Source organism: Hipposideros armiger, unplaced genomic scaffold (assembly GCF_001890085.2).
Source record: "Hipposideros armiger isolate ML-2016 unplaced genomic scaffold, ASM189008v1 scaffold_33, whole genome shotgun sequence".
Lineage (NCBI taxonomy): Eukaryota > Metazoa > Chordata > Mammalia > Chiroptera > Hipposideridae > Hipposideros > Hipposideros armiger.
Window position 1 is genome coordinate 623350 of NW_017731383.1, and position 20292 is coordinate 643641.

The 20292-nt window shown below is 50.4% G+C and overlaps 1 protein-coding gene across 3 annotated transcripts; it reads right to left on the reverse strand.

Moving 5' to 3' along the window:
* Positions 1 to 497: 497 nt before the first annotated feature.
* Positions 498 to 10537, reverse strand: ZFAND2A (zinc finger AN1-type containing 2A). 3 transcript variants are annotated; one of them, XM_019637605.1, is made up of 7 exons: positions 10328 to 10537; positions 8958 to 9054; positions 8497 to 8591; positions 6726 to 6854; positions 3273 to 3424; positions 2032 to 2115; positions 498 to 1911 (listed from the first exon to the last, which is right to left on the reverse strand). In XM_019637605.1, exons 2-7 carry the CDS (start codon positions 9010 to 9012, stop codon positions 1884 to 1886), a joined length of 543 nt encoding a protein of 180 aa, XP_019493150.1. In that variant the 5' UTR covers positions 9013 to 9054; positions 10328 to 10537; the 3' UTR covers positions 498 to 1883. The 3 variants fall into 3 exon arrangements, with proteins under 3 accessions (XP_019493150.1, XP_019493147.1, XP_019493149.1); XM_019637602.1 differs by having other exon boundaries at positions 498 to 1698; positions 10328 to 10410; XM_019637604.1 differs by having other exon boundaries at positions 498 to 1890; positions 10328 to 10410.
* Between the last annotated feature and the right edge of the window lie 9755 nt (positions 10538 to 20292).

Below are 20292 nucleotides of genomic sequence, written 5' to 3' on the forward strand. Positions count from 1 at the left end.
CTGTGGAGGGCAGTGTCACTGGCCCTCATATGTGGGATCCAAACCGGGGCCCTCTGGCATCCCAAGCCAGTTCTTAACCATCGTGCCACTCGGCTGGCCCCTAAATGATATTTTTAACAGAGAGACATTTTACTTTTCAAATGCTTGATCCTGTCTCCAAAGCCCATTTACTATAGATTCTTAACATGGATATTTCTCAATTTGGACATTAATTTTCTTGAAGAAGACCTGATCTATATGTGGATTTCATAAAATTTACAGTTCGAAAAACAGACTCACATACCCAAGTTCCTAACACACTTAAAAGTTTCCTAATACCTGGTCAAGTTAACAGTTTTAAACATCAATAAATTAAGTGGAGCTACCATGTTTCCCCAAAAATAAGACCAGATGTTATATTTTTTGCTCCAACAACCTACATTTATTCATGTACAAAAATCTACATTTACTCAAACAGTCATGTCTGGCTGACGATCTTAACTGGGGCTTATGTTTGGGGTAGGGCTTATATTACGAGCATCCTGAAAAATCAGGCTAGGGCTTATTTTCCAGTTAGGTCTTATTTTTGGAGAAACACAGAAGTTAGGTCCTGCCATCGTGCTGGCTACATTCCACATGCTCCCAAACACAGGCGGCCAGTGACGGCCACAGCAGACAGCACAGATACAGGCAAGTGGCTTGTCCCTGTGTGGTCCCCTGGCCATAGCTCACCTGGGAGCTTGTTGGAATTACAGACTTTTGGGCCCACCCCAGACCCACGGAATCAGCAAGTGTCAGGTGAGTCCCGCATTGTTCTGATGGGACCTCTAGGCAACCCTGATGCATGCAAAAGCTCGAGAATCCTGGGTCCAGAACAAATCCCATGAATAAGACAATGTAGAAACAGTTTTGACCACCTATTATGCAGAATGGACACTAACTACAAGCCCTCCCCCCCCATCCCCCCCATTTATTTGGAGACTATGAAACCAGAAGAATAACTGCTTGGATCTTTGTTAATCCAGGCTCAGTGGGTATCTGGAGTGTAGAGCTGGGTGAGCAGTGGGTTAAGGTCAGAACCCACCTCGGATGGCGTTTTCTTTCCCCTACTTCCTAACACCCAAGGCCCCAGGACATGAGTGCTCTCTCACCACACACTGAGGCTGCCAGTGAGTGTAAGTCTCACGCGTGGAGTCACTCTGCTCATAGGACTGTCCTCACAGGGGAGTGGGGGTGGTGGGCTGGGGCCGCCTCTGGGCAAGGACCTTTGACAGGGTGGGCGTAGGTCCCACCCACTTCCTGAGCTCAGATGGTCACATCACCACAGAAGCCACATTTGAAGACAGTGCGATTGGCTGCCTGTTGTTTAAATGGCGGAGCTTCTGGAAGGCTGGGTCCTTGACTCACTGAGCCCAGGACAGAGCCACCCTCTGACCTGGCATACTCAGATCCTTTGCTCTCCAAGCCACTTTGTTTTATTTGGGGGAGTGTGGGGGGATATTATATATAGCAGCTTAACCCACCTTACAATATTAATACCCTTCTGATTGTTTATTTTGCCAAAAGAATTTACATATTTTATTGGGAAAGTTTTAAAAAGTCTCAGACCTTTGCCACTATAAGTATGAATATACTTATAAGTTACCCACAAAGTTAATAGACAAAAATAAGCTACTGTGCCAGCTTGAACAGTAGTCATGTCATCTCTTTACTTTTGACCTGAAAGAGAACAAAAGAATACCTAATTTTGTTGGTTTGTCATGATTAACTAGGAGTGGTTGGTCACAGAAGAGACCTAGGCCAAATACAGTACTTCATTCAGAAGTCAGCCGTGAAACGTCCCTCTGGATCCCGCCTGAGCTGGAATGAACCGCCGTTGTACTTGGGTCCCAGAAGGCTGAAGTTCAAGTCCTGAATGTTGCTATGACTAAGCTGTAATTCCCATGGTCAGCTGTAACTGCACCACACGGCCCTTCCACATCACTGATGGGACAAAGGACTGTCCTCCCCACCCCCCAACCCCCCCGCCCCACGAAAGCAGCTGCATAATACCTGAACTGCTGAGCCAGCCAGCTGGAAGACAGGGTGTTTAGAGCGCCCCACCGCTTGGATTCAGAGGCTCTCGCAGCAGAACACCTACGCAGAAAGGTTAGGTCAATATTCAGCCAGCGCCTTCAGAGCTTACCAAGAAAGCCACAGGCGGCTAGGGCCACAGTAAACCCTCAGCCCAGTTAGGGCACAGACAACAGAAACAAAAATATAACTAAAAAGTAACTCATGCTTCCTGCTGATTCAACAGCAAGCGTGGGCAGATGTTTCCACTGACTGCGGAGGGCATGTCTGCTTAACGGCGATAGTGAATGGACTGAATGGTGTCCCCACGGAACAACAGGTTCAAGCCCTAGCCCCAGAGCCTGGGCAGGTGACCTTGTCTGGAAGCAGGGTCATCGCAGATGTGATTAGTTAAGATGAGCTCGCAGAGGGGAGGGCGGGACCCTAATTCAGGTGACTGGGGTCCTTATAAGAAGGGGACGTTTGGACAGACGGGCACAGGGAGAAGGCCATGTGATGAAGGCAGAGTCGGGTGATGCGTCCAAAAGCCCAGGAACGCCCAGGATTGCCGGCACCCACCAGCAGCGAGGGGAGCCCGCCTGGGGCAGAGGCTCCCTCTGAGCCCCCAGGAGGAGCCAGCCCTGCGACACCGGGATCTCGGACGTCAGCCGCCACACCTAAGACGATGGAGTCCTGCTGCCCAAGCCGCCGGGTGGGCAGTGCTTGGTTATGGCGGTCACAGGCACCAGTACAACTAGAATCCAACTTTAATTTAGGTTCTATTCATCCAAACTCCTACAGCAAACATTTAGCATCAGCAACTTAACAGAACAATGCTCAGAGCTGTGCTGCCCCAGTATGGGCTGGGAGCTGGTTCTACTCATGTTACTGCATGTGTTAACCTTTTCACTGCGTTAACTGATTTCAAGTTTGTTCTCCAAAATGTGTCAGAAATCCACAGAAAATAATTACAGTATTTATTTTTTAAGTAAATAGTTAAAGTGATACATTTTATTAAAATAAATGATTAAAGTATAAAATTTTCCTATTATTATTCATTCTTGAAAAACACAAAAATATACAAAAATGTCCATTTGCTTTCCTAAACTTCCTTTCTGGAACACTGAGCTCATGGGGTAAAGTCGAACGCCACAGTCGACAGCATGGAAATATCATTTGACTAGAGACGAACGTCGCAGCGAAAAGGTTAAGCTAGCACGTCTGGCTGAGTCTCTTCTCACCCGGCGATGCTCACTGGGCGGCTCCCGCGTTTGCAGCTGTGATCCAGAGGGTGTCTATGCTGAATACAGAAATTGCCCCGACACTGGTCACAAGCCACCTGCAGCATTTCTTTCTTCTTACATCCCTCCTTTGAGCATCGGTATGTAAAAATCTGAGAAAACAGAAGTTACTTCAATATTTCAATTGCTTCAGTAAGCAATTACTTAACAAGCCCCTCAATAAGACCACTGACATTTAAACTAGAAACAGTCCTTAGCCACACGGAATGAAGGGATCAAGGTTTCATTCAAGCACCTTACTGTCAGGTAAGGCGATGAATACTAATTAAGGACATAGGAAAGTTTTAACAAGGGATAAATACAAAAGCAGCACATTAAGTTGGGGTGTTCTCAGGAAAAAAACCTCAACCCAGGGGAGCAGGGCTGGGACATGGGCGGGAAGGAGGCCAAGCGTGTGGCATCATGCACAGTTCCAGAGGACAGCTGGCTCCAGGGGCTCTGGGGACAGGGTAGGTGGTCCCCATCAGGGATGAGGGAGCTGAAATATCCATCTGGGACCCCTACACCTGTTAGTTATCGGGTTCTTTTTTGGGGGGTGGTATAACTTCCCAGGCACTTCCAGGTCTGTGCACCTAAGAATGTCAGTGGAGAGGGAAGGGGCCCAGCACGCTGGGGACAGGAGCTGTGAGCTGCCTCGAGTGACCTGAGCCTGTGTAGACAGCAAAGGAACACAGGATGCCCCCGAGCAGTGGGGGTCTGCTGCAGGCGAGAGGCACCGAGGAAGCACAAAGGAGGGCACACCCACGCATGGGGTGGGAGGGGCAGGGAAGGACCAGCGGGGAGGCTGGGTTGAGCCAACAACAGGAGGACCTGGTCCGACCTGGGAGGAAGACATGCCCAGGGGAGCTGTGGGCCTGTAACAGACAGGGAGGTTTCAAAAGAATTGTCAGAGAGCTGGGAGGGCAAAGCATGCGTGTGTGTGGCACGGGCAGGGAGGAAGAAACCAGGGCTGGGAAGCGACTCAGAGGGATCTGTGTGGGGTAGGTAAGGTGTACAGATTATTCTCACGTCTGAGGTGGAAAACAGAAAGCAAAGGGAACGGACCTTACATTTACTTATTGTAATTATGTATTTAACGTAATATATTAAGATAGTTGATAACTACCCAACAAGGATCCATGACTAGAAACTGAGATTCAAGCTTGACAAACGCCAGCTTCCTGGGACAAGATCTTCCAAAGCCACGCTCCCATTCTGGAGAGCAGTGCGGCAGGAAAGTGGGGGCAATGCATCTCAAAAAGCAGCTCGCCGTAGAACCACCACCTGAACAAACCAGCAGGGCCCTTGGGGAGGGCGAGCTGCAGCTGGTACAGACCAGACCTGGGAGGTGGCCCTGGGGACAGCCCTGAGGCTGGAAATCCGCAGTGCAAGGGGCTAGAACAGACGGCCCAGCTTGAGTCTCCTTGGGCCCCTGGTTAAGGGTGAGCATCTCTGTCTCTGGAATAATGAAAATGACAGAAAAGAGATTTTCTGGAAAGGGATAAACCCCTGGGGTCAAAGAATAAAAGGAAAACATGTGTTTTATATTTTAGGGAAAAAGCACACGGGTGAGTAGTCACGGACTTGGCGGGTATGAGCAAGCCATATGTGAGCTGACAGGGAAGGTCAGGAGAAGATGCTATTTATGAAACAAAACCCCCAAATGCTCAGAAACCAGCCATACTAGAAACTTCAGGTGATGTGGGACCACAGAAGCAATGGCTATGACCCACAGACCCTACCCCACACCAGCAGGAGACTCATGCTCTGCAGAGGCTCAGAGAGGCTCTGGCCTGGGGAAGCGGGCAGGAGACCATGAGAAGGACGGGAGGGGGACTCAGAGGACAGTAAGGAGTTCACGCTCCACACGTAGATCTGACTGCTTTCTCTGCCTGGCTCCCAGAATTCTGGAAGCCAGGAGGGCACTCTCCAGGCAGGGGAACAGAACTTCTCTGGGGAATCTCATTAGCCCAAGAGAAAGCCCCAATGACACAGATCTCTGGGGTCTCCTGAGGAAGTGGCCAGGGCAGGTGACCCACAGCGAAGGCCAGAGTCCATGCTGCACCCACTGTGCAAATGAGCAGTCAGCTACAGACTAGGCAGGTGAGGGGGACCTTCACTGTGCCACAGGGAAAACAGCCTGGACCCAGGTTACACAGGGCAAAAAAAGCTCAAGGGAAAAAGAGGAGCCCTGTCCGGAGCCTCAGCTCCCCAGTAAGAGAAATCGGAGAGTCCAAGATGGTGTTCCAGGCGGAGGAAGCACTGGACGATCGACTGCGTGCCCAGCATGACAGATGAGATGGACCTACGCCGGGACATTCCATGTGAAGTTTCCAACTTCTGGGGTAAAGAGAAGACCCTTAAAGCTGCCAGGAGGAAAGCTGTTCCCACAAAGGACCCGGGCAGAGCGGCTCGCGAATTCTCTCAAACTGCAGCAAAAGCAAGAAAACAAGCCGGTGCCCACAGAGACTGGAGAGAAGGATTCAGAGCAGGACACTCTCCCGGCAGCCCTTCCGGCAGAAGCAGAGAATAAAGCCCCTGGATGTACAGCAATTCATCTTCCATTGTCCCTCTGAGGCAATATCCTCCACCAAAATAAGGGGTAAACCAAGAAAGAAAACACAGGACACAGGGAGCCAGGGATCCACTGCAAGGGAGACACAGGGAGCTGGGATCCATGGAGAGAAATGCAAAGGAAACCTCTCAGGGGCGTCCTCAAGGCAACAGGCCTGGAACACCCACTCCAAAGCACCCTCCACATCTGCTTGGGAGGGTGGGGGGTGAGGTGGGAAGAGAAGGTATGAGTGTCAGAAAGGGGACAGGAACGCAACGCTCAGCTCACACTGGTAAACAGATAACGCACAAAGGAAAGGGTAAGCAAGCCAAACTGGAGCTACGAGTATAGCAACACTCACACTTGGAGAAAAAGCAGGCCCCCCATACAAACCACTCTGGCTAAGGGTGCAAGCCGCTCTGTGGGGAACAGGGGCCTGATGCTTCTCCTAACAGGCTCTATTCCAAATGCACAGATGCAGAACTTTGATAAAAATACTAACACTACCGAACACGAGCATTGAATGTTAGTTTCATATCCTTTTACATTTCCTAGCAGGTGCTTAGGAAAGAAGTGTGCATTAACAGAATGATTCTAGAACTCTCCATCTTGGGAGGAAAAGTGTGAAATTCCCGTAAAGAAAGCAAATCCTCATGTAGACTCAACTATTTAGAGAACATGTTTACACAACTGTTAAAACCAGTGCCATTCTCAACGTGGGAAAATGCTAATATGACGAGTATCATTAGAGCTTTATTTTGTACACAAACCATTAGGACTAATTTTCAGTTAGATAACTGACCCTTTCCCCCCCTGCGGAAAAACCAACATTCACAGAGGTACACAGAATTTGGCCTTACCTTGTCTTTCTTCCCAGGACGATATTTACAATCTCTATCAATGTGCTCACCAACCACAACATCTGGTATCTCTCCCTTTTTTACCGGGACTGGGTTATTACAAAGTGGGCATACTGGGACCTGAACATCCTAAAAATAATGAATACAAGATGATATTCCAGATTCAGATGATCAAAAGTCACAAAGAAAAAGTTACAATGGTATAGCACAGTTAAAAGCAGACCGAGTACAAACACTGATCATTAGGAGAAGGTAGGGTCAGTTTCGTGGATTAACAGTAAGGCACCCTAGAACTTGAGGAGAAAGTTTCCTAAGTGGAATCTAGTGTAATTTAAACATAATGGACTATTAACCACCTACAGAAATGACCCTAAGTCAGTGAAAGGCAGCCAAAGAAGGAAGCTGGTAAAAATCAATCGGATGGTCTCAGGACAGAGGTGTGTGTCCAGCACCAGCTAGGTTGAGAGGTGAACCTGGCCAAACACCTCCAGAGTGGAGATAACAGGAAAAAAGCACTACCCACAGACCCTCCAGTTCCCTTCAATTGCCAACAGCCTTTCGGATCCTTCTGTGGCTTCCACATGCAAGGAGACTCACTCATCAGCCAACAAGGGAGCACACAGCTAGGCTGAGCCCTCGGGGACATTACGATCATCCAAGCCCAAGACTGGGGCCATGGAGGCACAATGGAGCACCCAGTGGCTGAACGCCCAGCACGGTTAAGACATCCTCTGAGCCAGGGCAGGAGCTATGGACAGTTAGCTCATCAAGAACACAGAGGTGACTGCTGACATCCAGACAGGTGACAGGTAATCACAGAATCATGTAGGCCTACTGTCTGGGGGCTGCGCTGGAAAGTCATCCTGAAGTGCTCCTTCAGTTGGCAGCTCTGCCAAACTAAGAAATAAAGCATTACAAATGGTCTCGAGGCAGACTCTCCCTACCTAAGGACATCGGGAGGTCAAGTCAACAAATAAATGGATAGCTTGGCCTAGTCAACAGTGCCTGGTAAATGTGAGTAATGGTGTGAGTCACCCTCCTCACCAGGAAAACGCTTGAGGGTCAGACCCTGGCCAACACTGATCCAAGTATGAAATGCCAAGTCATTCACATTTCTAACTGCCATGATGGTGAAGCAGCAGAGTGCTGGTACAGAGTGTTCACTAAAATAATCTCGGAGCCACCCTGAACCAAAGCAAATACAGGCTGGGGGCCATCTGTAAAGTCCATAATAAAAGTCTGGACTTCTGCCACGTCAGTTTTCTTAAAGTCATCTTCAAGTTCCTATCATGTATTCCTTGACTCACTGAAATATGACATCAAGGCTGAAAAGTGACCAAGATAAGGAACCATTTTAATACCTTCCAGATTAGATTCCACATCAAGTATTGAACTATTTCTTGCACCCCATGAAGACACAGCCATGTTTTCCCTTGAATCAGAGGGAAAAGTATTTTAACATGTAAAGTAAGCTGTGAAGGTTTTTGAGTACATAAGAATTTGACTTCACGAGTCCCTGAAAATAAAATCAGTCGTATGTATGAAGAGCTGTGCTGTCCAGGACTTCCTGCGGTGCTGAAAGCTCCACACCAGCATGGCCCAACACAGCGGTTACTGACCACCTGAAGTGTGGCTGGTGTGACAGAAACTGATGTTCAGTTTTACTCCCTTTTAATTAAGTTATTAGCTACATGTGGCTAGTATCTACTTTGGGCAGCACAGCTATAGACAGTGAAGATTGGAATCTTTTGAATAAAGTACGATTAATTACCTTCTTGAATGCAAAGGGACATTTATGTGCTGCATAGGTAAAATGATCTTTACAGAAATCTTGTTCACATGCATCACATTTTAATGGAAGAAAATCTAAAAAAAAAAAACAAAACACAAAAAATAGTAAAGTGTTTTAAAGACTAGAACAAAAGAATTATAGGTCATACTGAATAGGTATTTACCTACACTAAGTTCTTTATGGAACTATGGATGTATCACATACATCCTTGAGGCATCACATACGAGGAAAACATTGGGAGTCATGAATTTCAGTGTCAGCCCCATGGAACAATCTGTAAAGCTACCTTTTCAAAGAGATCCCATCTCATTGGTATCACAAGTACTGAAGCAGCACACTTTATCCACTTGGCTCTGGCAACTTACATAATGGCCAGTTCTCCCCCCACAAGACCCAACAAAAGACCCATTTTCTGTTAGTATTCTCTTAAGAGTGCTTACCTAGCTGCTTGCAAGTTTCTTCTGCACAGTGTTTCCCCAAGTCAGGGAACTCCATTGTAAGGCAGTGGCCCAAACACAGATGGCAGAGTGCAATCACCTACAAGAAATAGACTAGTTAGGAGGGGAGCAATGACAGCTCTAACTACAGTCACGGCTAAGGAAAGCAAACAAACATGTGCTGTGGGGAGCGTCAGTGTCCGGATCACCGTGGGCCCCTGGGAGGATTAAAGCTTCACAAATTCTTGTCTTTCCACAAAGACAAAAATGGGAGTTTTAACATAACCACCAGCTCATTTGGAATCAGCCCCATTGAGATGGATTGTCTTCCACTGCTTTTAATTCTTAGTTTATGAAGCGCACCCTGAATTCAGGTTTTCATTAAACCAAACTGACATACTGATAAGGGCTTCCCATATTCAATTTACACAGCTGCCTAGGGAAGTAGCAGCCTCGGTGAAGTTTACAGCCACAATTTCATCTACTGAATATACTTGTTGACCTAAACAAACTGTTACCAGCTGCTAAATCACATTTGTTGACTACACTATCCTGAGAGATTGAACTCTGTCCCTTGCTGCTCTTTAACTCCCTTACGCATTGAGTTTTGCTCAGAACTTATTACTCAACGACAATCAACCTGGAATTGATCAAGGAGAAGGTAAGCTGTTAACGCACCATGGAAAACAGGTAAACAACTGGTGAAGTTACTGCGCTTGCGAGAAAACGGGTCCACGGCACAAGGTCCCCCCAAGATCTGCTACCCACCAACCTCTCAAAACTCTTGTCCCTCCGGAATTCAAGTCCCCAGAGGGTCTTTCCGGACCTTCCCTTCACCTCTCTGCACTCCTGGGAGCGTGTCCTAGGCAGGCCCCAGCTAACAAGTTCTCATCTCGGCTCGGTTCAGCGCCACTTCCTCCAAGGGGCCTCCGCTCCCACCCTCGGCGCGCCGCACCCAAGCCGCCTGGCCTCTCCTCTTCCAGGATCCCGCCCTTCCTTTCCCGGCGCCCGCTCAGCGGGTTTCCACCTGCAGGTCCGTCCTTTGCTATCTGCAGAGCGCAGGGACCACGACGGGCTCGCCCATTGCTGTGTCGCAAGCGCGAATCCCCACCGAGTGCGTGTTCCGAAGCCCCTTGTTGAAGGAACGGACCAGAATCCAGCCTCGGTCCTCGCCACCGCAGCAGCGGTGTGACAGCCCCCGACCTTGGTCCTTCTGCGAGGACATTAACGCGCTATCCGTCCTCACAGGCCGGGGCCCGTGCGGCTGGCGCAGCTTACGACCGCGTCTGACGCCGGCACCGGCCCCCGCGCCCCGCGCCCCGCGCCGGCCCCGACCCTGGACCCTGGGCGGGCTCCCCGGCCCGGCCCCGCACCTGGCTCTCGTCGGAGGCCCGGGCAGCCGCGGAGGCGAGCGGAAGGTGGCGGGGTCCGGAAGCTGAGTCTCCCTTTCCGTGGTCAGCCGCGGAGGACAAAGCCGAAAGGACGAGGAAAACTGGACCCGAGCAGCAGCCGAGGCCCGTCCGAGCTCGCGGGAGAGCGCAGCATCGCGTAGCGCCAAGCTCTCTGCCATTTATTCGCAGAGAATGCCGAGGCTTGGGCGTTCCCCGATGACGTCACCGCCCGACAGGCCAATCCCGTCCCGCCGCGGCCCCGCGTTCCGGGCGCGCCCGCAAATGTCATCGACAAGCCGACCAATCCCGCCTCGCCGAGGCCCTGTAGGCCCGCCCACTCCTCGCCCTTCCCCGCCCTTCTCCAACAATCTGGTAGTTTCTCGGAGCCCCCGAGTCACGGTGAAGCGGCTCTGCGCAGGCGCACTCGGTGCACCGCGAGCCGCGGGAAAGCTGAGTCAAGGCGAGAGAGGCCGGGAGCAGCGCGGCCCTGGGAGGGCAGCCGTGTGGAGGGGGCCCCGGGAGCCCCACCGCAGGTGGCTGGGCCTCGTTGGACGGTGCCCGCGGGCTTTTAGGCGGCCGAGCGGGCCCCGTAGAGAGGCCGCAGCGAGGTACGGAGCTGTCAGGGCCTGGCCCACGTCCGTTTATCACTCACGCCTGGGAGGGTCAGCGAGGCTCGGGAGCCGCCGGATAGCGGGGTCCTCGGGGTGCGAAGAGCGCCTGGCTGACTTAGCTGGCCCGGCGGCCCTGAGGCGGACAGCCACCTCCCTACCCGGACCTGAGGGGAGCGTGGGCCGCCCTAGGGTGCAAAAGAAAGGCCTTATGTTTAGAAAGAACGTGTAATTTCAAATTTACATAAAAATTGCAAGACCAGTCCCGAAATTTTCCGGAATCCACGTCTCCCAGATTCCCCAGTTGTGGGCATTTAACCTTATTTGCCTCATCTCACCAACTCCTCTGTAAATATGTGTACGTTAAGTCAGCCCTCACTCAGGGTGTCGAAGGTTCTGGACTTCTAGCCAAAGGTGGTAGAAAAGGAAACCAGGTTCACAGTAGGCCGATTGGTCCAGACGAGTGCAGTTCCTAGGGCGTCGCATCAGCGTGGGACAGACAGGTCGGTGTGCTGGAGCTCCGTGTGTAAACTCCCAGCGAACACAGAGTTAGGGAATTCTCCTGGGGGAGCAATCCTAGGGGCACATAGGGGAGCCTCAGTAGCAACGTTTTTGTCGAGTGATCAAGCCTTTGTTTCACGTGTTTGTTTAAAGACACCTTATTTAATATGTGTGGTTGATTCGTTAACATTGAAACGGCAGACAGCATTGTAACTCAACACCTTGAACTCAGTTTATCTGACACAAGTATTTTCTCCGTAGTGTAAACCACATCCTTCTTGGGCTTAGGAAACTGGACAACGCTGGAACACCAGCTTGGGGCCATTTTAAACAGCCAAATCACCAACAAAAGCACAGAAATGAGAAAACTGACCCTAAATCGGCGGCAAAAAGGACACTTGTTCACAGCATCAGCGGAAAGAAGAAGTCGGGTGTCGTCTTGTTCAACCTCAGCTGGAAACATTTGTCAGGCAACGCAAAAGGGTTTCACCAGTCGGCACATGTCTGAAAGACTGCGAAAGCACCACAAGTACTGATTTTGGAGTTACAAGTAAATTTTAGCAAGTAAACAAATTCACAAAGGTGGAATCCACAAATAGTGACCATCGACCGTGTGTGTGTATCTCTACATGTATGTGCCCTTTTTCCTTAGTCGTCTTCTGAACCATCTGAGAGCATGCTCTGGACATGATATGATGCCTCAGCACCCCAGTACTCCTGTGTGTATTTCCCCAAAGCAGACACTCCAATATAACCACTGTCCAGCCATTTCTGTGAGGAAATCATTATTGAAGCTATATCAAGGCCCAGTCCACACACCCCATTTGTGTTCTGCCAAGTGTGCCAACAATGTCTCTCTTTCCTTTCTACTCCAGGGTCCCATCCACAATCACATGTTCAGTCTCCTTCAAGCTAGGAAAGGCCCTCGGTCTTCCTGTCCCTGACAGTGTTTCAGTTTTTATTAAAGATCACAGACTTCATACATATAAGAAGACAGGGCTCTTTGAAAAAGACAGTAATGCCTGGAAAAACAGCCGTAGGGAAAGAGAAAGATCAAATATGCGATGGACGCCATGAAAGAAGCCACAGGCTCAGGAGCTGAGCCGGGCTATTGAGAGCAGGATGTTGTGGACGTCACTCATTCCTAGGGTCTCCAGGAGTCTGAGCGGACTCAGTGGCACGTCACACACAGGATGACTCTCAGGGCCCTTCCATGTTTCCTCAGGACCAGACCTCAGTTCGTTTTCTTGGTAGAATACCACAGAAATGGTGCCGAGTTCATGGGGGCACGAGATTGCCACCTGTGCCACCATGGATGATACTAATCTTAACCAACACGCCACTTGGCCAGCCCCATGGATGATACTAATCTCGAAGATTCTCGTGACTCCTCAGAGGAAGCAAGGCAGAACTCGGAGCCTTAGTTAGCAGACCTCAAGGCATCTACTTGAAAGGAAGAGGCCGCAGTGTGTGTCCAGTAACACACTGATTCCCTGTCTGGGGACCACAGTGTTCTTCACAGTAGGTCGCATTTCTGTTCCTTATTCTACATGGGAGGAAACTGAGGCACAGAGGTGTTAAGACACGTGCCCAAGAGGAGAGCGAGGTCCCCAACCCAGTCTCCTGAGCCCACATTCCCAACTCTGCCTCTGCTGCTGGCTGGATGAGAGTGGAGAGGCAGGCAGGGACCGGGCCATGCGGGTCCCCAAAGGTCACGAAAATATTTTCAACTTGAATAGAGTGCAGAAAGGTATTTGAAAAGTTTGAAGCATGACCATGAGGGGTGGGCAGGGAAGAACCTACGTAATAGTGACACAGCTGTACACGAAATAGTTGTAACTTTGTGTTTTCTAAAATTCAGCTCAGCTTTACTTCGGAGCACCCAGCCTGGCACAGGCAGACAACTGGTCCTGGCCACTGAATGTGCAGTCTGCTCTGGTGGTTTTGGGTTTTGTTTAAGTCCAGTCTATCTCATGACCTCAGTCACGATCTAGCTCACATTTCAGGCATTTCAGGGCTGCTTCCTACCACTCCTTCCTTTTATCAGTGGCACCTGGGTGAGGGGACGCTTATAGAACCACATGGCCGCAGAGGCTGGGAGCTCCGGCTTACGTGCCACCTCCCTGGCCTGCCTTTGGTCACGTTGCTGCTGGTGCCGTGGTTCCCATCATGGCCTCTGATCAAGGGCTCATTACGTGCACTGTAAGCCTGTCCCGACCCCAGGTTACATCTGTTTCAATGACCCTGTCAGCCTTCTGTGCAGGGCACATGGAGATTGGGGGAATCTCCTAGAGCTTGTGTGTGGGGAGCATGGCTCTGCAGACACAACCTCAGGTGTTCTGCCTGCCTCAGCACACCCAGGCGCCCTCTGCACCCTCCCTGGGTTGGCACAGGGGATCGTGTACCCTCTTGGAGGCACATATGGGAAACCAGGATGGAGCCCTCTGCTTTCAGAGCCTCTCTCTCTCACCTCAGGTGTTTAGCTTTTCAAGTCCCACAGCTGAGGGCTGTGGGATGAGCCTCGGGGCATCACCATAACCTGGGTGTCTTCCCTTTCAAGGCTCTTCACACTCTTCCCCAGCCCGGGAAGTAATTTCCTCCTTCCGTTGAGGGAATTCTCACATCATGTCTTTTGGATTCTTGCTCTAGGGTAAATCTCCCAAGCTTTGGTTCGTGGTTCCCTTTTCTCTCTCTTGAAACCTTGCATTAAGACTGTGGCTTGCTGTGAGCTCTTAAAGGTTTAGGTTTAAACATTGAAAGTGAGCAATGACTTCTTTGGCCTAGGCAGACCCTTCTGTGCTCCCCCTTTCCATGCGGCCACATGTGTTGCCTCATGGTGAGTCTTGATGGTAGAAAACTTCTGATCATGGAGAAGAAGGTGTACACTGACATTATGCCCACCACACCCTGTGCTTGAAAACGCTTGTTCGGCTGCAGGATGTGGAGGACAGATCAAGGACAGGCAGGGCAGACACGAGGCGAGCAGAGAAGAGGCAGCCGCTGTGGTGTGGAAGAGATGTAGTCGCCTCACTCACCTTCACAGCTTCCCTGGGAGGTGGGGCCTGAGCATGTGACCCTGTCTTTTGGGAGCAGAGCACCTTCTGGGAAAATGTTTCCTCCCTAATAAAAAGGAGCTACCCATTAGGACATGGGAGATATCTTTGTGATGCTTGGAAATAGTAGCCTTCTTGCTAACACCAAGGGCCAAGCTTAAGGACCAAGTCAAGCGCTGAGACAGCGGAGCAGAAAGGTGGCAACAGCGTAGGTTGTCGATATTGTTGAGCTGATGATCGATTTCCTTGCCTCTGGACTTCTTGTAATGTGAGATAACATACATCCTTTTGTTCAGGACATTTTGTTGTTGTTGTTGTTTTTCTATTATTTGTAGCCAAAGCATTTTTACTGAAAAATAGAAAAATTGAATGCAGGACATATCAGCTATAAGACAAGAGAGAAAGGTTGGCAACTAAACCATTGGATACATGAGTCTGGAACTCTGAGAAGAGGTCTGGCCATGAGAAATAAAGTTGGAAATCATCGACTTAAAGATGGCAACTGAATCCATAGTGTTGATGAGATTTTCTAGGGGAAACACTTAATATAGAGGAGAGGAGGGCCCAGGCCTGCACCTTAGGAAAACCCAATGTTTAAAGATCGGAGAGGACCAACCGAGTGGCTCAGTTGCTTAAGAGTGCAAGTTCCGAGCATCAGGGTCGCTGGTTCGATTCCCACATGGGCCAGTGAGCTGCCAACAGGTGGCAGGATGGCTCAGCTGGTGAAAGCACATGCTCCTAGCAATGTTGGTTCGACTCCTGCATGGGATGGTGGGCTACGCCCACCTGCAACTAAGATTGAACTCGGCACCTTGAGCTGAGTGGCTGTGAGCTGCTGATGGGCGGCCAGATGGCAACTGGACTTGTAGCTGAGCTAGCTGCGCCCTCCACAGCTAAGATTGAAGGACAGCAACTTGGCTGTTCCCATTCCCCAATTCCTCAATAAAATCTTTTTTATTTTAATAAATAAAGATTGGAGAGGGATGAACTGACCTAGTTAACTGAGAATGAGCAACCAAGACCATGGGGGGAGATAAGGAGAGGGAGGCATCACCGAAGCCCAGAGAAGAGAGATTTCAGAGGGGGGCTGGTTAGCTGCCTCCTGCTGCTGAGACAGCGAGAGGAAGACTGGAAGTGTCTGCTGGGTTTAGGGAGGAGTCACTGCTGCCTTTAGGGTAGCCCCAGAGGTGGAGGCAGAAGTCATATTGAAATGAGGTGAAGAGTATAAGGTGAAGAAATGGAGTTGGGGTGAAAGAAGGCAAGATACAGGCAAGAGAAGCTTTTACACCTAAATAAAGGTGACAAAATATATTTTCCCTGTCCCACCTGCTTGTCCTGCTGGCTAAACAGGTGACTCCCCCACTGCGCATTTCTCATAGGATGCTCTCTGCCGCTTGGACACATAGTCAATATTACCTTCATATTTATAATTCATGTCCTCGACAAATATTTTTGGGTGCCTGCTGGGGCGCAGCACCCTTCTTTGGCCTCAAGAAAATGTAATAAAAGATTAAACTGGGTCCCCATCTCTTTCCAGGAGCTTGTCTCCTTCCAGGAGCTTACGGTCTTGACCTTGGAGGACAAAAAGACCCACATCCTGAAACGACTGGATATTAAGTGTAAACATTGTGTTTATGAGGTTGCAGGACAGGCTGTCATCATCATTGGAATTCAGAGAATAAAACTTGTCCAGAGCAAGCCTGAAAAGATTGGGCTGGAGTACCTGGGGAAGTTTCACAGCGGGGGAAGTCTCCAGCAGGCCCTAAAAGACAGGCAGTGGGCTGGGGCAGGGCCGGGCTGCTGAGCCAAAGTGTGTGCCAGCCGGGACTCTTGATTGCAAGAGACAAGCGCTCACCTCGAAATAGATTTTCCCAAAGGGGGAGTTTATTGGCTCCTAGACGTGAGAGGTGCCTTCATGCGGTCCTCCATGCCTTCACCGCTGAATGCTGGCCTCTTTGTTCTGCTGCAGAGCAGCCTCCTCTGTGGGGTGGGCACATAGCTGCCATCAGCCTGGGCTACAGGTGGCCAACAGAGCAGTGTCTGTGTCATGATCTCACGGATGGGTTCTGATGTGCTCTCGTGGGCCATGTGTAGGGTGACTGCACATGAGCCTGACTGAGACACTTCTGAGAGTGAAAACGGGGTTCTGTTAACAACTGTTGGGACAACAGGCATAAACTGGGACTGCCAGAAAAACTGGGCTAAAGATCAGCATATCACACATCCGCTCTGTGGCCCCTGGTTGACAGCCCTTCCAGAATCACCTAAAATGGGGGAGAGATAGTCACAGTGCCATTGAGAGATGAAGGAGGGACAAGAATGCTGGGATCGTCAAATTAACAGGTGTCCACTGTTCACAGTGAGTTGGCAATTCAGGGGAAGGGAGAGAAAACAAATCAAGACTAAAGAACAAAGGTCAGGGGAAGGGAGAGAAAACAAATCAAGACTAAAGAACAAAGGGCAAAGTTTGAGGTCAAGCCAAGTAGACAGAGACGACTGGGACCGGGAGGCAGGGCAGCCTGGACTTCTTTTGTAAGGAAGACAGAACATGGTCCAGGAAAGGGATAGGTGAGAAGTCTGGGAGAGGTGCAGGGTGTATCGAGAAGGTTCAGGGGGAGCTCAGATTGCGTCAACATCGTGCAGGTGAGGTGGCGGGGCGAAAGGGGGGATGCAGGGCACAGGGGGGCACAGAGGGGGAGGGGGGCACGCCAAGTTTCAGCTTGAGAAGCAGCCTGGCGGAAATGCCATCTGGAGATGAGAGAAGTTTTTGTGGTTTTTTTTAAGATTTTTTTTTTTTTTAGTTGGGGAATTGGGGGAAGGGGAACAGACAAGTTGCTGTCCTTTTGTTCTTCAGTCTAGTTGTGGAGGACGTTGCTTCACTGGCCCAAGTTGGCACCATCATTGCGCTCTTCCCAGGCGAGGCAGATCAGTCGCTGACTTCTGGACAGCCGCTCCCTGCAGCTGCTGGCCACTCACGCTGGCTGCTGGCTACACACGGTAGCCCATGTCAACCCACTGCAGCAGGGGCTGCAGCCTACGCTGTCGCCGGCGACTCACGGCAGCCCAGCTCCAGGTTGAGCTGTTGTTCAGCATCTTAGCTGTGGAGGGCAGTGTCAGTGGCCCTCATATGTGGGATCCGAACCGGGGCCCTCTGGCCTCCCAAGCCAGCTCTTAACCAATGCGCCACTCGGCCGGCTCATGGAGATGAGATAAGTTTTTTGGGGGTCATGTTGAATTTTGGAGAAGTTGTAGGACTAGAGAAAGCACAAAATTTGAATTGGAATGCTATTTAAAGCCAAGCCAGTGGGTGAAGTCTCCGAAAAGAGAGTCAGAGCTGGTCAGAGATGAGCCTGAGGAGCCCCTGCAGAAAGGTGAGTGGAGGGAGAGGAAGCAGAAAGGCCCACAGCGAGGCAGGGGACCCGTGTTGGAGCAGTGTCTGGGAGAGGCAGAAGAGGGACCGGAGGCACAGTCCCCACACGCCAGGACGGGGAGGATGGAAATAGTCGCAGAGGCAGAGGCACGACTCCACACAAAGCAGCTGCAGAGGTCGGAGGTGGGACCGCAGGCGTGGAATTTGCTTGTTCAGTGCTCAGTTGCAGTACCTGCTCTCTCTCTGGGTGACATCATCTTTGGTTTAGACCTTTAGCCCCCTGAGGACGAGGACTGTGCCCTTAACCCTTTGTAGATGATGCTTCCACACCTCATCATGCTAATTAGGCTCCTTCGGGTGGCCAGACCAGAGAGAGAGAGGTGCTCAGGTGACATCAGGACTCTCAGGGCCGTGTCACAGGGCAGCCTTACTGGAAGGAGTGTGTCTCTAAATTCTGAGTGGCCATATATGTATATATGTGTGTGCTTATTGGGGCTTCAAAATGTATATACAACGATGACCATAAACTCTAGATAGGCCGAATTTCCTGCTGGAAACTTTTCTAGCAGCCCCGGTTCCCTAAGGAACAGGGCCTGCTGGGTGGGGTGGCGGAGCCCTGCTGGCCCTGTGCTGAGCTGGGAGTGCCTGGCCCTCTAACTGACCTCGTCGTAAGTCTCTGCACAGGCTTTGGTGTTGTGACCCTGAGCGTCACAGAGGGAGATGGGATGCTTGGAGTAGAAATTGCCAACAGAAATCACACTCTATCCCCCTAGACATGTGGTGCAGAGCATAAATATTTTATAGGCACTAAGTCAGCTAGACAGGTTTTAATTCCAGAAAGTGATTGTAAGATAAATGACGGGAGATGCCGCATTCGATCCGCCTCAGACCATTGCTAAGCCAGCCTACGCCCTGCGGGACCTTCCCCAGGACCGCCTCTGGGGGGAGCAGAGGCGACCTCCTGTTTGCTTTTCCCAGCTCTTCATTTGTGATGTGACGTTAGCTAGCATAGGGGCCCCTTTTATTGCGGAACCTGGGTCAGGTGAGTGTTGCTCCCTCCACCCTTTAACAATAAACCATTATGAGGGCTTCTGTTTTCAGTATCCTCCTAAATATTGTCAGAGGTGATGACCTTGGAGAACCTTTGTTCAGTGCTGCTTGTTGGTAGTTGTCCAGATAAATTTTTGTATAAGTGGAAATGCAAATACAAAATTAGAAAAACATGAGACAGCATTAAGCATATGGGGGAACCCGGCACCTTGGGAGAACCTTCTAAACCTCCTGTCAGACTAAGTCCCCCATGGATGCTGAGCAGCCAGGGCTGTGCATCGCTCCTTTAACCTCAGGTGTCACATCCTCTCCGTGTGGCTCATTCACTGATGTGGCAGAGATCCAGACACTCTTCCCTCCAGGAGGAGACTGGCCCAGCGGGCGGTCAGAGCTGGAAGCCTCTAGAAGGGGGGCTCCAGCCTTGCGACCTGCGATATGGACTGTGCATGTGTCCTGGAGTCGGGCAGTGGCACGCAAGGCCTCGGGCAAATGTGTGTCCACGGAAGGCTGGAAGTACAGACAAAATCTGTAGTTAGCTGTGCTCAGCGAGGCTTCCTAGTTTTCAGAAAGGTGAACAGTCAGGGAGCGGGGGGAGGGGCCGAGATCCTCTGAGCTGTCACTCTTCTATCACTCAAAAATGATTTCTAGCCGGCCGAGTGGCTCAGTTGGTTAAGAGATGGCTCAAGAGTGTGAGCTCTGAACAACAGCGGTTCCATGCCCGGCCCGAGCTGAGCTGCTGCTGAGCTGCCAACAGGTGGCAGGATGGCTCAGCTAAAAAAAAAAAAAATGATTTCTTTATCAGAAGTTTCAAAGGAAGCTGCACCGCGAGCCAGATGAGACTGGTACACTTTTGCCAGCCTGCCTGTTGGGAAAGCGTCCTGCGCGGTGGGCCCCAGTGGCGGGACCGGCACCTCTCCCTGCAGTGGGCATGGGTCTGCACTTCCCTGCTCCCCTCAGAACTGCTACGGGATACATGACAACGCCTTGTGAGCTGTACACGTTACCCCGAAATTAAAACTCGCATGACTGTTGTAACCACACCTAACATCTCGATTCACAGGAGCATCGACCATCCAGGTCGAGGCGGCAGGCGCTCACCTGAAGTGGAAGGAGGCAAGTGTAAGGTAGGAATCAGCTCTTTGTTTTTAACTTAAATCTTTATGCTGTGCTGATGGGGATTGCCGCCGAGAAAATGTCCAAACCTGTAGAAAAGTTATAAGCATTTATTTGAGCCACATTTTTGAGGACTTGCCGGAAGCAAGATCTCAATGGACTGAGAAAAAAAATGCTCCTGAGAATGGCAGTTTTGCGGTTTCTTTTATGTATTTATAATCAAAGGAGAAAACATAAGGAAGGTATATGAAA

Excerpts from the sequence above, each read along its gene's own strand:
- ZFAND2A (XM_019637605.1), bottom strand. The coding sequence starts at position 9,012 with ATGGAGTTCCCTGACTTGGGGAAACACTGTGCAGAAGAAACTTGCAAG. Across the intron at positions 8,592-8,957 it reads AGAAACTTGCAAGCAGCTAG|ATTTTCTTCCATTAAAATGT; the intron begins GTAAGCACTCTT and ends TTTTTTTTTTAG. Across the intron at positions 2,116-3,272 it reads CGCCCAGTGAGCATCGCCGG|GTGTTCTGCTGCGAGAGCCT; the intron begins GTGAGAAGAGAC and ends CTTTCTGCGTAG.